The 16,248-nt window shown below is 36.8% G+C and overlaps 1 protein-coding gene across 3 annotated transcripts in view; it reads left to right on the forward strand.

The window, feature by feature from the left end:
- Positions 1 to 16,248, forward strand: part of Ift74 (intraflagellar transport 74) — a 64,655-nt gene that overhangs the window by 28,091 nt on the left and 20,316 nt on the right. For all 3 annotated transcript variants that reach the window (XM_042697503.1, XM_042697502.1, XM_042697501.1), the window contains 5 exons: positions 2,731 to 2,869; positions 4,121 to 4,183; positions 7,556 to 7,699; positions 9,248 to 9,288; positions 12,663 to 12,742. In XM_042697503.1, coding sequence (XP_042553437.1) covers positions 2,731 to 2,869; positions 4,121 to 4,183; positions 7,556 to 7,699; positions 9,248 to 9,288; positions 12,663 to 12,742 — 467 coding nt within the window. The remainder of the gene's footprint in view (positions 1 to 2,730; positions 2,870 to 4,120; positions 4,184 to 7,555; positions 7,700 to 9,247; positions 9,289 to 12,662; positions 12,743 to 16,248) is intronic.

Genomic DNA, 16,248 nt, shown 5'->3' on the forward strand with positions numbered 1-16,248 from the left:
ACAGTAGTAGGAAGAACGGTGTTGGTAGTGCATACTCATGAGACTGAGAATGAAGTAGTTCCAAAAGATTAACTCTTCTAGTCAGGCTCTACTGTCAATCTACAAAACAGATCAGAATTAATAGTTTTCTGCTTAAAAGTTCTGTGTATGGCCAACTATGGTGATACATGCCTGTCATCTCAGCTACTTAGAAGGCATAGATGGGAGGAATTATGATTTGGGGCAAGGAAGTCATTACCTCTAAGACCTCATCTTTACAAACAAACTGAACACGTTATTTTTTCCTCTCAGCTATTAGAAGTCATAAATAGGAAGATCACAGTCCAGGCCAGACTGGGCAAAAACATGAAACCTTATCCAAGAAATAATTAAAGCAGGGGGCTGGGAAGGTGGCTCAGTGGTAGCTTGCCTTGCATGCATGAGGCCCTGGGTTCGATTCCTCAGCACCACATAAGCAGAAAAAAAAGCTGGAAGTGGCGCTGTGGCTCAAGTGGTAGAGCACTAGCATTGAGCTGAAGAGCTGAGGGACAGCGTTCCTCTGGACAGCCCAGGTCCAGAGTTCAGGCCCCATGACCAGACCCCCCCCCCCCAAAAAAAAAAAAAAGAAATAATTAAAGCAGGCTAGGAGTATGGCTCAAATGGTGAACTACTATTATCTAGCAAATAAAAGGCCCTCAGTTCCAACTACATTGCCAAACAAACAAAAATTCTGTGAGCTCAAATATCCATGTAAATTGTAGCAGCATAAACATGTTTGTTATACTGTCCTATTCAAAGGATAAAGGAAGACATCACTGCCTGTACCAATAGTGAAGAAAAACTAAATTGAAATTCTGGTTGTCTGTTTTATCAGGTCCATCTTTTATTTGGTTATTATGAGATAAAGTTTGTAGGAGAATTTCTGAATCTAGATTATGTTGGTTAGGGGTAAAAGTATATAGATGGTGTGAGTATATGTAGAGCCACTGAGTTTAGCTGTAAAAGTTGATATCTATGAGTGAGAGATAGGAAGGTGTGATAGGTTATTCAGATTTTGAAACCCAAGAAGAAATTTATGATCTTGAGATTGAAAATGTATGTTAAATCAAGTTTTCTAAAGGTAAAACAATTATTTGCATGAAAAGGTGGCAACTTATCTCTATTTTTTTAAGAAATTCTCTATTGTTGGCTTTGCATAGAAAATAAGGGGCACATCACTGATATTTCTTATTATGTAATATAGTTATTTCTTTTAATAAATTTTACTATTACTGCTTAACAGTGATACTTTTTGGGAAATTAATGTATTATTTTAATGTCAAAATATAGCAATAAGTTGTTATTTTAATTAAATCAATAGAAGAATTTAAGTATAACATTATTAATCAAAAGCTATCATTTCTTTAAAAAAACTAAAGTTGTGCTATAGATCTGCCTACCCCAGTTTAGTCAAAAATGCTTTTATAATTTACATGGCAGATTTCTTTTTTTTGGGGGGGGGGGGGGGTTTCTGGTCGTGGGGCCTGAACTCTGGGCCTGGGCACTGTCCCTCAGCTCTTCGGCTCAAGGCTAGCACTCTACCACTTGAGCCACAGCGCCACTTCTGGCTTTTCTTCTTTTTGCTTATGTGGTGCTGGGGAATCAAACCCAGGGCCTCATGCATGCAAGGCAAGCGCTCTACTTGAATTCTGTCATTAAAAGAACTTAAGGGAGATGTACAAGACGTAATGTCGAAAAACGAACTTTACAACTTTGGCCGGGGGGAGATGGGAAGGGATGGGAAGGGTGGGAAGGGAAAACAAAGGAGGAGGCAACAATGCTTGATAAGAAATGTACTCATTACCTTGCCCATGTAATTATAACCCCTCTGTATAGTATTTTCACAATGAAAAAACAAAAAAGAACTTAAGGGCTGGGAAGGTGGCTCGGTGGTACAGTGCTTGCCTCGCATGCATGAGGCTCTGGGTTCGATTCCTCAGCACAACATAAGCAGAAAAAAAACAGAAGTGGCGCTGTGGCTCAAGTGGTAAGGTGCTAGCCTTGAGCTCAAGAGCTGAGGGACAGCGCCCAGGCCCAGAGTTCAGCCCCCATGACTGACAAAAAATAAAAAATAAAAAGGAGCTTGAAAACCACTATTCTGCACCTTATGTATATTATCATTTATGTTTCAGGTATGGTACCCCAAATGTATCTCTATATGTATAAGGCCTTAATAACTTTCTATGATAATCTGTGTTTTCTTAGTAAAGTAAAATGGACAGTAAAGAAATTGGATTTGGGCAGTGAGACAAAGGGTGTGCCAATTCAGCAGTGAAACCCACTAGACACTATGTTGGAAATAAACTATACAACTTGAGGGGAGGGAAATCAGGAAGGGAAAAACTGGGAGAGAATGAGGGAGGGGGTGACACTGTTCAAAAAGGAAATGTACTCATTACCTGACTTTTGTTAAGTATAACCTCTTTGTATATCACCCTTACGATAAAATTTATTTAAAAAAAAGAGATAGGATTTGAGGATAGAAAAGAGAAAGATATCAAATAAGTCTATGTTAATGGAGCCAAATTTTGATAGTGTAAGTAGTTTTTCTTGGTTTCTTTGAGTCCAACTAGAAAGACCTTTCATTCACACACTACAGTTAAATATCTTTTAAGTATTCTATTTATTCTATTAAATGAAGACCGACCTAATGGAAATTATTTGCTTTTTCCTCAATATAATAACATGAAAATGTCATGCTTTTGATTTCAGAAAAGAAAAACAAATTAGAAGTGTAGAGGAAGAAATTGAACGAGAAAAACAGGCCGCAGATGGCATTATCAAAAATATGTCTTCTGAAAAACAAGCAAAGTACATAGAAATGAAAAGCACAAATGAGAAATTGTTGCAGGTAATACTGCTTACTGCTATATACTAGCCATGTAGCAATCACTACACATCACAGCAGCATCAGCATCTCCTGAGGTCTTCACTACACCTTCTGCCTAGTATCTGTATTGTAACAAGATCCTCAACTAATTCAAGAGTATTTAAAATTTGAGGAAAGTACTTATATTTGTAGTACTAGGGTTTGAACTCAGCACACTGTACTTGCTTGAAGGTGCTTTACCACTTGAGCCATGCCTCTAGTCCATAGCTTTGTTATAACTATTTACTTGTGTGCGTATTTCATTTTTGCATGTCATAGAAATAGATTAAAATGCTTGTAATTTTATAGGCTTTTAATGGAATCATTAAAGAAATGTCATGAATTAGCACCATATGGATTTTTAACTTGTTTTTGTTTTTCTTCCTGCTTAATAAGCAGCAGGCATCTTATCTGCCATCTCCCAGTTTTGAATTTTTATCTCCTGATCATGTTGCTTAAATAATCAATTTAAGTGCCTGATGATGGGTTACTGATAATCCTTCCCCTAGTTCAGCCATGATGGTTCCTTTTATGCCAGATTACCTTTAACCAGAAAGCTGGCAAAGAATTAGGCCTAATAAGAATATTGTTTTACTCCTCAGACATTCTTTCACTGACATTTTAGTATCACTTGTTATTTTAGAAAAGGTTTATATAACACAATGAAATATTAAACACAGTTGCTGCCAAAATACCCCCAGAGTATTTTTAATTTTGAGTGGGGCTGTGAGTAACCAGAGATCTTACCCAATTGGTGAATGTTGTGGGTTGAGTGTGTGTGTGTGTGTGTGTGTGTGTGTGTGTGTGTGTGTGTGTGTGTGTGTGTCTATGAGAGAGAGAAGAGATAGAGGGGTATGTGTGTATATAGATCCTGGCCCTAAAATAAATTATACAAAAGACACAAACATTTTGTAAAGATTTTAAATCATGATTTTAAATAATGATACTCAATTTGAAAGTTTTTGATATATAATGTTCTCAAAACACTGCAATGATTCACTATGAAAGGTTCTAGTTACCTTTAACATGCTTATGAAATGTTTTTTGAAGATAGATGGCAATGATTTTAGGAATAATGAAAGAAACAAACAATGAAATCTTAATAAATTCTAGTTAATATGTAAGATACTAATTAAAGATACTTGCAAAACTTACATTGTCACATCTGTCAAATCCATATTTGAAATGTTGAAAATTCTTACCATAATGGATATTTATATTTTTTTTCCTTAGGAATTAGATATACTTCAGCAGCAACTAGATTCACTGAGCATGAAAAAAGAAAGCCTGGAAACCGTAAGTATAAATCAAATAAGACTTCTCATCGCACTTAGCTATGAAAGTTAATTCAGCTATTAATGGAATTCATCCAAATATATTTGCACATATTTACTTAGCAGTTTACTAACAAGAGTGAAATAATTTCCTTCCCATTCTGGACCACTGAGATCCTAGCTTATTAATCAATTAGATGCAGTTATTGAATAGGATAAATCTTTCTGCCATCTAGGGCTCTGCCAAAATAACCTTTAAGGTTATACAAAAATCTAATGACAATTTACATACACGCACAAGAAACTAAAAACAGATTATGAGATTGCCAGATTGTCTCCAAAAACATTGCTCCAGTTTCTACTCCTAGATATAATCCTGATGCAAGGATTATTCACCTTTTTCCTGCTTTAATATATAAAATTTACTTTTTGGTATTTTTTATTTGCTTGTTTTTTGAGATGCTTGGTTTTATTTTTGTTTTCTGAATTTTTGCTTTATTCTGATTTTGTTTTGTTTGTTTGTCTTGATCTGGAACGCAGTAACTTACATTCTTGTACTTGGTAGCCATGTGCTGTATAAATGGAGCCATACTACAGTACCTTTTTTACTGTTGGGTAATTATTTTTCAAATGGAGTGTTACCTTTTTTTTACCCTGGCTGGCATGGATCATGATCTTCTTGTTTAGGCCTTCTTCATGAGATGACAGGGGTACATCATCCAACCACCTTATTGAATGTGATGGTCTCACAAACATTTTTTGTTTGTTTAGGTTTTTTTTTTAACTGTATTTTTTTGTGCCTTTTCTTTTTTGGTACTGAGGATTGAACCCAGGACGTTGCACTTGCTAGGCAGGTGCTTTGCCACTGAGCTACATCCCAGCCCTCACTAACTTTTTTGCCCACCTTAACTTTGACCTGAAGTCCTCTTTATCCCTACCTCCTGAGTTGATTTTCATTTCTTTACACAGTCCATTAGCTGCTGTATTTTCATGTCATTGGCACTTCACTATACTCACTGTACATCAATGTTCAGTTTGGTGTACTATGCTGCTTAATTTTCCTGATTTCCTGTAGATTCAGGTGTAGTTAGGTTGTAGTTTATCTTCTGACTTATGGGAGAATGTGTAATTTGTAGTTCATTTTTTGATAATTTGCTAATAAAGAAATTACCTAATTAAAATATTAATGTGATTATCTATATCTCATTGTCTACCTGCATATACACATACACACATTTCTTTTTCTTGACCCTTTAAAGGTTCATGGAAGAACCACATTTAATATTAATACAGCTGTCTTGTAGAATTTTTCACTCAGACAGAATGGGAGAGAGGCAAGTCTTTTTTTACTCGCTTAGTTACATAGGAAAAAGTGTGAGTTTTAACTTATATTTAGTTTTGTACTGATAGCACTTTTTTTTGGTATCAGTGTATATATACTTAAAATAACAATAATTTTAAACTGGGAAAGTGAAAGAAGGGGTGACATTGTCCAAAAAAGAAATGTACTCATTACCTGTACTCATGAAGTGGTAACTGTCTGTACAATACCTTGATAATAACAATAAAATGATGGTAAGAAAACAACATGAGTTTTAAACACAATTTACAATATTCTCAAAGCAACAAAATAAGTCACTATTTCTATTTAACTTTCGCTTAATTTCATTTATTTCGGGTTTATTACTCAAGAAAACTGCCAATCAGCTAGTGTTTATTGAATATCTAGTTTGTGTTCACTACTCTGCAAAGTATCGTCATGCTTATTTCAGAGAGGTGCAAGAACATTGGCTTGCAAAAAACTTAGTCTTGTATATTTAAGAACAGTTTTATCAAGATACAAGTAAGGGCATATAATTTTAGGCAAAGAGAAGAAGATAGTATGAAAAAGGGAACCTCAAAACATATGCATACTGCATTCTCATGCCTTTACTTTTTCTTACTTGACCTTCTGCTCGTTACATAAGCTATTTCTATAACCTATCACTTGTGGACTTTCAATTATTTCCCTTGTCTATTTTTCCATCCCCAGAAAAAATAAAGGAGAAAGAGGAAGAAAGAGGAAGAGAAAGGAATTAAAAAAAGATTTTGTCCTAATTTATGTTGTAGTCTTGATTTCAAATACCATTATTTCCTTGTGTGTATGTGTGCCTATCCTGGGGCTTGAACCAGTGCTTAAGTTCTGCCCCTGAGCTTTCTTGCTCAGTGCTAGTACTCTACCACTTGAGTCACAGATCCACTGCCCACGTTTTTGGTGGTTAATTGGAGATGAGTCTCAGACTTTTCTATCTAAGCTAGCTTTGAGCCTTGATCCTCACATCTCAGCCTCCTGTGTAGCTAGGATTACAGGCATGAGCCACCTGTGCTCCACTGTTAACTCTTCTATTTTTGTTAATTTGAAAATTTTTTTACATCTCATATCCCCAATTCCTTCTTCTGTAAAATGGAGGTAATAATATTCTCTCTTGTAGACTAATGTTTTGAGTGTATAACATATAAAAAATAATCCTAGTATTTGGCAGAATGACACGGGAAGTTCATGAGTTTGAGACTAGACTGTTAAAAATCCAAACCCAAATAATAGTAACAAGACTATAGTGCCTGGTACAGAACAAGTGCTCATTGAATAATGGGTTTAAATGTTAAATTATCACCATTAGTACTACCATTATTCCTAGTTTTTTTTGTCATCAAATAGTAGTTTTATCACAATGTCTATTTACATCATTTTAGATATTTTCTTTCTTTCTTTCTTCCTTTCTTCCTTTTGTTGTTGTCGTTGTTGTTGGTCGTGGGCCTGAACTCTGGGCCTGGGCACTGTCCCTCAGCTCTTCAGCTCAAGGCTAGTGCTCTACCACTGGAGCCACTTCCGGCTTTTTCTGCTTATGTGGTGCTAAGGAATCAAACCCAGGGCCTCATGCATGTAAGGCAAGCACTCTATCAATCTACCACTCTACCACTGAACCACCTTACCTAGATATTTTCTTTTTGAACCGGAGAGTAGTGGTAAATTCAGAAATGCTCTACTTAATGTTGGCTTACTGATGATGCCATAACAGAGTGTCACAACCGGGTAGCTTAAAGCAACAAAACTAGTCTCCTATAGTTCTGGGGGCTAAAAGTATAATCAAGGTGTCCACAGAGCTTTGCTCCCCTGAGACATCAAAACTCCTTCCTAATGTCTGGTAGTGGTCTTCAGTCTTGGTCTTCCTTGACTTGCAGTTGCATCATGTCAGTCTTTGTGTTATCATTCAAGGTCTCTTGCTCTACCCAATTAATCTCTTTTCTTCTTATAATACTAGTCATGTTGGATTAGGGCCTAATGACCTCACCTTAACTTCCTGACTAAAATGGCAATAATGAGCTTTTCCTTTTTTTAATTTTTTGTTCTCAGGAAATAGCACACTCCCAGGTAAAACAGGAGGCTGTATTGATGCATGAAAAGCTTTATGAGTTAGAATCTCATCGAGATCAAATGGTTGCAGAAGACAAAAGCATGGGATCTCCAATGGAAGAGAGGGAGAGATTACTTAAGCAGGTAGAAGAAAAAATACCAATTTTCATATGCCAGGCTTTGTTGAGCATGTTGAGTTGTTTTATTGAAGTGGTATGAATTGACAAGAAAGCCAGTAAGTTGATTAAAAAGCAGCAAATAATTAGCAATACCTAAATATGAAGTACTTAACAAAAAAACGACAGAAAAGTCATTTTCCCATATAAAGTGTTCTTTACATTAAATCTTCATTTTGTATTATGGTTAGTTGAGCTATTCTTTCATGTTTTGGATCTTTAGTTGAAAAACTTGAGATTCTTAGCTGGGTACCAGTGGCTCACGCCTGTAATCCTAGATACTCAAGAGGCTGAGATCTGATGATCACAGTTCAAAGTCAGCCCCTGCCCCAGCAGGAAAGTCTGTGAAACTCTTATGTCCAGTAAACCACCAGAAAACCAGAAGTGGCCCTGTGGCTCAAGCGTTAGAGTGCTAGCCTTGAGCTGAAGAGCTCAGGGACAGCACCCAGGCTCAGAGTCCAAGCCCCATGACCCCCCCCCAAAAAAGAATAATCTTATAGAAAATAGATTCTGTTATTTGGTTGGGATCAAATTACTTTGTGCAGTTATTAGTATTAGTACCTCCATGAAGGGAATGGAATTACAATGTACTACAAAAATATGTGCCACAAAATCACGTCATGTATTTCCAAAGCGTTACTATCTGAAGTTTAGCTTATAATTAGTATGTTATCTATTTATAGACCCTTAGGAGAAGAATATATATTTGAATATAGCTGCAATCAGGAACTCTTTTGTGATCTTAGGGCAAGACCATGAACTGGTTCCAAGTGGTTTCCAGTCCCACTGGATTTCTTAGAGCCTTATGCATCCATTTAGGAGCTATTGAAGCGTTAGAATTATTCCTGAGTGATGTTAAAGTTTAGATCTTCTAAAATTTCTTGAAGAGAAATTATATATATGAGGTCAAGAAATGATATATGGTATATAGAAGCCCTAAAAGTTAATCATTACTTATCTGAAATTCAGTTTTAACTGGGCTTGCTAAATCTGGTAGCCTTACAATGGGTGGGTCTCAGATACCTTAGATCCTTCTATCAACTAAGATCCTTGTCTGAATGATAGCCCCTTGAGGATAGATGTGAGTGTATCTATTATTCTTCCTTTGAGAAAGAATAAAGTAATCTGAGTAGTTTCTTAATGATTTTCCCTATAATGTTAAAGGTTGATTTTAAGAAGGAGATGTTTAGATTTGACATTTTAACATAACTCTACAAGGAAATTCTCCTTTAGATAATAGTGAATTATCCTTTTTGTTATGTGCCTGTAGTAGGACTTGAACTCCAGGCTTCACACTGTTGCTCACACCTGGTGCTCTACTACTTGAGCCATACCTCTACTTTTAGATTTCTGCTGGTTTATTGGAGATGAGAGTCCCTAGGATTTGTTTGCCTGGGCTGGCTTCCAACTGGAGTCTTTAGATCTCAGCCTCCTGAATAGATAGGATTACAGGTCTGAGCCACCTGTGCTCAGCGTGAGTTACTGTTTAAAGACTTTTCTTTCTATGTTTTTATAGGTTAAAGAAGATAACCAGGAAATAGCCAGCATGGAGAGACAGTAAGTACCATTATACTTGAATATTTTCTGTTTATTTGTCCTCATCTGACACTAATAAGGTAAAAGAGTTCATCTTTTCTTTTTTTTTTTTTTTTTTTTTGGGGTCCCTTCGTGGGGCCTGAACTCTGGGCCTGGGCGCTGTCCCTCAGCTCTTCAGCTCAAGGCTAGCGCTCTACCACTTGAGCCACAGCGCCACTTCCAGCTTTTTTTTTTTTTGCTTATGTGGTGCTGAGGAATCGAACCCAGGGCCTCAGGCATGTAAGGCAAGCGCTCTACCACTGAGCCATCTTCCCAGCCCCGAGAGTTCATCTTTTTATAGGATTCTTTTCTGTAGTTCAAATTGATAATAATGATGCAGCTTTCCAATTTATTGCTTTAAACATTTGAGCATATAAGAGCCATTATGTAATATAATTACTTTTTTTTGGTGTTAGTGGAGATGGAATTCAGGGCCTCCTGCTTGCAAGGCAGGTGCACTACCACTTGAGCCATGTCTCCAGCATCTTCTTAGTGTTGATTGTTTTCTTGATAAACAAGTTGCTTTATTCACAGTAGTACTGATTATTTTTGAAGTAGGATCTTGCCCCAGTACTATAGTCTTCCTTCTTTTTTTTTTTCAATTTTAAAAGAAACTATTTAATTATCATACAAAATGCATAGAAAATATACAAATAAACTATACATATGCATGTAATTTTCTTTTTTTATTGATTTTTAAAAATTAATAAGTTTTTGATGGTGAAAATACCGTGCAGAGGGATTACAATTACATGAGCAAGGTAATGAGCACATTTCTTATCAAGCATTGTTGCCCCCTCCTTTGTTTCCCCTTACCATCCCTGCTCCCCATATCCGCCTTCCCCCACCCCCCCGCAAAGCTGTAAAGGTCGTTTTTCCACATAATGCCTTGTACATCTCATTGTTGCAATGGGTCCACCTATATCCCTATTAAAACAATTTGTTTTTTCCCTTCCCCTCCACAAATACAGTGAAAACAGGGGTTATACCATGGGGGAAGGACATACAAAGCAACAAAGAAATTATCTTATAAATATGTTAGAAACAATAGCAAGAAAGAAAAACCATTTGAGTCCTTATCTTGGGGTTCATCAGTCTTCCTTCTTGTGCTTCTCTGTGATGCCTAGGATAACAAATGCATGCCATTTTACTTTGCCTGTATCTGGGATAACAAGCAGGCATCAATGCATATCACCAAGCCCAGCCATTGAGTGATATGGAGTCTTTCAAACTTTTTTGCCCAAGCTGGCTTTTAGCTGTAATCCCATGATCTTCACCATTCAGGAAGAATTACAGGCTAGAGCTACTATACCTAACATAACCTTTTATTAGTATTTTGTTGCTTTATTAGTATATCATTTATATCATAGAATTCACATATTAAAAGTATGCAATTCACAGCTCTTTCGTTTAGTTGTACAACCATAACCCCTATTTTAAAACAGTTTTTTTTCACCCCAGTATAATCCCACATTTTAACCTTTCCTGTCTGTTCTCTTAGCTCTTGGACAACAAGTAATGTACTTCATGTCTCTGTAGATTTGCCCTATGCTGGACATTTCTTAGTGGAATCATACAGTGTATAGTCCTATGTAGCTGGATGGTTTCATTTAGTATAATATTTTCAAGATTCATCTGTGTTGTAGCATTATATCAGTATTTAATTTCTTTTCATTTCTAAGTAGTATCCACTGTATACATATGCCTTATTTTATCCATTCTTCAGTTCATGAACATTTGGATTACTTCTATTTTCTTGGCTACTATGATCATATTGATGTGAATATCCCTGTGTTGTTTTTGTGTGTGTGTGTGTGTGTGTGTGTGTGTGTGTGTGTGTGTGTGTGTGTGTGTGTGTGTGTGTGTGTGTGTGTGTGTGTGTGCCGGTCCTGGGGCTTGAACTCAGGCCTTGAGCCCTGTTTCTGAGCTTTTATGTGCAAGACTAACATTCTACAACTTGAGCTACAGCTCTGCTTCTGTCTTTTAGTAGTTAACTGGAGTTAAGAGTCTCACAGACTTTCCTACCCAGGCTGTCTTTGAACTGTAATCCTCAGATCTCAGCCTCCTACGTAGCTAGAATTAGATGTGAGCCACCAGTGCCCATCCAATGTATAGTTTTACTTATTTTGTGTATGGATGGACTTGCTAGCTCATGTGGTAACTTTGTGGGGGTTTTTTCTTCCTAAGTTGAAGTTCCATCTAGATCAACTGATTGTACAAGACAAACGCAGGGGAAAATTTTAATTTGTATAAGATTCTTCTAATGGTAGATTTTTTTTTTTCATCTTCTAATTTCTTAGAATTTAGAAAGTAGTATGGAGGTTCCTCAAAAGACTCCACATAGAGCTCCCCTATGACCCAGCAATCCCACTTTTGGGCATTTACCCAAACGTTTACAAACAAGACCACACTAAAGCTACCAGCACGACTATGTTTATTGCAGCATTATTTACTATAGCTAAGATATGGAACCAACCCAGATGCCCCTCAGTAGATGAATGGATCAAGAAAATGTGGTATATATACACAATGGAATTCTATGACTCCATCAGAAAGAATGACATTGCCCCATTTGTTAGGAAATGGAAAGGCTTGGAAAGAATTATATAAGTGAAGTAAGCCAGGCCCAAAGAAACACAGATCCCATGGTTTCCCTTATTTGCAATATCTAGTATATGTCTGAAGCAAGCAGAAAAGGTCAGATAATGTGATGTTAGGGAAATGAACCCTACGATATGTAGTCAAATGTTTTTTTTTTCTTTCATGCGATTGTTTCTAACACATTTATAAGATTAGTTCTTTGGGGGCTGGGAAGGTGGCTCAGTGGTAGAGCACTTGCCTTGCATGAATGAGGCCTTGGGTTCAATTCCTCAGCACCACATAAGCAAAAAGAAAAAAGCTGGAAGTGGCGCTGTGGCTCAAGTGGTAGAGCACTAGCCTTGAGCTGAAGAGCTGAGGGGCAGTGCCCAGGCCCAGAGTTCAGGACCCACGATTGGACCCCTGCTATAATTTATTCTCTCTCTCTCTGTGTTTCTCTCTTTCTCTCTCTCTCTCTCTCTCTCTCTCTCTCTCTCTCTCTCTCTCTCTCTCTGTTTTTAAATTTCCTTAGTATACAAGTCAAGCTTGAAAGGTTGAAGAAGCGTTTGCCTGACTAGGCAACAAAATGTTCTCTGAGAATACTTGCTCCAAAAAAGAGGACTAGGAAATCTTTTTCTCTTAAATGTATAATGTGGTTTTCAAAATAGGGCATTTTCTTTTTAGATACGATTTTTGAAACTTAAAAAAGTTGTCAAATCCTAATTGAGTGTTTTTACTTACTGACTTCTTCACAAATTCATTATGTAACATTTTAACAGGTTAACAGATATAAAAGAGAAAATAAATCATCTTAATGAAGAAATTAGGCAACTCGATCTGGATTTAGAGGAGCACCAAGGTAACAATTTTGATTTATATTTACATTTTTATAATGGGCACTAACAGATATATAACAATACAGATATTAACTGGAATCTCAATATCCATTTAAACACTGGAGATTTATTACTTACTTCTTTATGCTAATACTAACTTTAGCTACTGAAGTAGCTAAATTATTATTTTTTTCTTTTCTTTTTTCTTTAGTAGCTAAATTATTATAATTAAGGAAGGAAGGTGAGATTAAAATATATTGTAAATATGTCTGCAGATGTAACAATGAAATCCTCTTCTGTATAACTAATATAAACTAATTTAAAAACAAGCCAGGTGCTTGTGGCTTACGCCTGTAATCCTAGCTATTCAGGAGGCTGAGAACTGAGAATCACGGTTCAAAGCCAGCCCGGGCAGGAAACTCTGTGAGACTCTTATCTCCAATAAAAACCACTAGAAAACCAGAAGTGGGGGCTGGGAAGGTGGCTCAGTGGTAGAGCGTTTGCCTTGCATGCCTGAGGCCCTGGGTTCGATTCCTCAGCACCACATAAGCAAAAAGAAAAAAAGCCGGAAGTGGTGCTGTGTCTCAAGTGGTAGAGCGCTAGCCTTGAGCTGAAGAGCTGAGGGACAGTGCCCAGGCCCAGAGTTCAGGCCCCGCGACCGGACCCAAAAAAAATAAAATTAATTAATTAAAAAAAAAAAAAGAAAACCAGAAGTGGCGCTGTGGCTCACGCGGTAGAGCGCTCGCCTTCAGCTGAAGAGCACAGGGTGCCTAAGCCCAGAGTTCAAGCCCCACAACCGACCAAAAGAACAAACAAAAAAAACAAAAAACCAGCCAGGCACTGGTGGCTCTCACCTGTAATCTTAGCTACTCAGGAGGCTGAGAATTGAGGATACAGTTCAAAGCCAGCCCAGGCAGGAAAGTCTCTGAAATTCTTAATTAACTACCAAAGGTCAGGAGAAAAGGGGTATGGCTCAAGTCACAGAGCAATCGTTTAAATAGGGATACAAGTGGACCCATTGCAACAATGAGATGTACAAGTCGTTATGTGGAAAATGAACTTTACAACTTTCCTGCGGGGTGGGGTGGGGTGGGGAGGTGGGGTGGGGGGATGGGGGAGGATGGGAAAGGATGGGAAGGGGAAACAAAGGAGGAGGCTACAGTGCTTGATAAGAAAGGTACTCCTTATCTTGCCCATGTAATTGTAACTCCTCTGTACAGTATTTTCACAATAAAAAAAACAAACAAAAAAAGCTCGGGGACAGTTCCCAGACCCTGAATTCAAGCTCCAGGACTAGCACCAAAAAACAAACTAAAATTAAAACAATTTAATAGTAAGAAACTGAATGCATAAAAAATAAAATAAGAGTCATAAGCTATAGTTCCCCAGTGTGGTTAACAATTAATTAAAATTAATTGGTAGAGTTGGAAGAAGACAGGATCAAGTCACAAATGAATGCTGACTATCCTGATTGTCCTCTAACTGTAGATTTGAAGAACTGACACAGGGAACAGAACCCCTGAAGGGAACTTGGGGTCTATACAAGTGGAAATTCTGTTTTGGGGGCTTAAGAACTGCAGAGTAACCATGGATGTGGGAAAAGGTTTCCTTACAAGCTCCTAGGTAAAGCAGGGAAATGTCAGATTCATAAGGTTCAGTAATCACAGTTTAACTGAAAACGAGTTAGTACTCTCTAAATTTATAAGAATCTTATGGGTTAGTTGACAATGTAAGAATCCCTGACCTCCTCATGGTATAAACAATACAGCTAAGGAAATTTCTTTCTTTCTTTTTTTTCGTTGGTCATGGAGCCTGAACTCTGGGCACTGTCCCTCAGCTCTTCAGCTCAAGGCTAGCGTGCTACCACTTGAGCCACATCACTACTTCTGGCTTTTTCTGTTTATGTGGTGCTGAGGAATTGAACCTAGGGCCTCATGCATGCGAGGCAAGCACTCTATCACTGAGCCACCTTCCCAGCCCCTGCTGTTCCTTCTTTTAAAACAAAATGTGCTCTTTAAAAATAGTTTATACTGCATTTTTAGCAGTCTTGAGTCTTTGTATTTATCCACAATGTATATTCTTTCATATGAAGCTATATTTCATTCTAAAAGGTGATACAGCATAGTGGTCAACCTCAAGGTTGTAAAGTACCTGGTACTTATTAATCATTTGTGATAGCCATTGGCTGCCATTATGGTGGTGGCTATATAATTAGAGTTTGCCATACACATATTGACATTTGGGCTGTTTCTCATTTTTCATTATCAAGAATAAAGCTGCAGTAAATACACTTGTATGCTTACTAATTTGTTAACTGCTTCTGCAGAACAAATTTTTACATGTAAAATTCTGTATAGAGTAGTATTTGAATTTGTAACCTTTATTGATCTTGTAAATTTCTTCTCCAGAAAGGTTGAACCATTTTATAGAATCCATAGCATTGAATGGAAGTGTTCACTCATCAATGCAGGCAATCTAAATGTCTTAGTTTGACATCTCTTGACAATTGATCTCTCTCAGTTGACATCTCTTGACAGTTCCGAATCTTGAATGTGTAGTTTTCCAGTGAGCCACGGGGTGGGGCTAATTTTCTGGAAATCTGTATACTCATATAGGTCTGACATGTATGTACACTTAGCAAAATACACTCACAGTCACTTCTCTTAGAAGATTTGTGGCCCTAAGTACTTGCTAAAAGTTATTCATTTGTAGAGTACAATATTTTTCCCAAAGTGTATTAGACAATACAGTAAATATCATCTGATTATTAATGTATCACAGACAATAAATATTATAGTAACAAATATATATCACAATAGAAGTATATTTAAAGTGTTATAGGAACATTGAATCACTATCCTAAGTTCTGAAAGAATTCATTATAATTTACTTCATACGTACCTTTCAAGAGTAAAAATGTAGTATATACTTCTCTTTTCTGCCTATAAGTACATTTCTTTATTAGATTTTGAAGGTCTGTGTTGGGAAACTTTTTGTTTGTTATGTCAGGTAAAATTAAAAATTTTAAGGCAAAATTGTTTAGTTTAAGAGCACAACATTGTTCTGAGAGCAGAATTCCTTGACTCAGATCTAGGCTTTACTACTTTACCCTTTGATCTTAGATGTCTATTTAGCCTTATATTTATCCTAAGTCTTCTCATCTTTTAAAGAACAAATAATAGTGCCTATTTTTTTTAGGCTTACTATGAGGCTTAAGTGATGGAGTGCGTTGGGGTGGGAAGAGAGGAGAGTGAAAACAGTAACAATCAGTTTTAAAAGTTACAATTAATGCTATCTAAAACTGAAACTTTTATAATTTTTCTGGATATTTTCCCAAGCATATGTTGGGCAAAGTACAAATAATGTACTTATTTTCAGTTTTATGTCATATTTTCTATGATTCCAAATGGCATCTCTCCATTGCTATTCTGTAGATTCTCCATATACATATGATACAGCAGAAAAAACCCACACATTTCCACTTAAAAATTTTTGTTTAGTGGGGAATTATCTGATCTTATAGCTGTGA

Source organism: Dipodomys spectabilis, unplaced genomic scaffold (assembly GCF_019054845.1).
Source record: "Dipodomys spectabilis isolate Male_0828 unplaced genomic scaffold, ASM1905484v1 ptg000006l, whole genome shotgun sequence".
Taxonomy (NCBI): Eukaryota; Metazoa; Chordata; class Mammalia; order Rodentia; family Heteromyidae; genus Dipodomys; species Dipodomys spectabilis.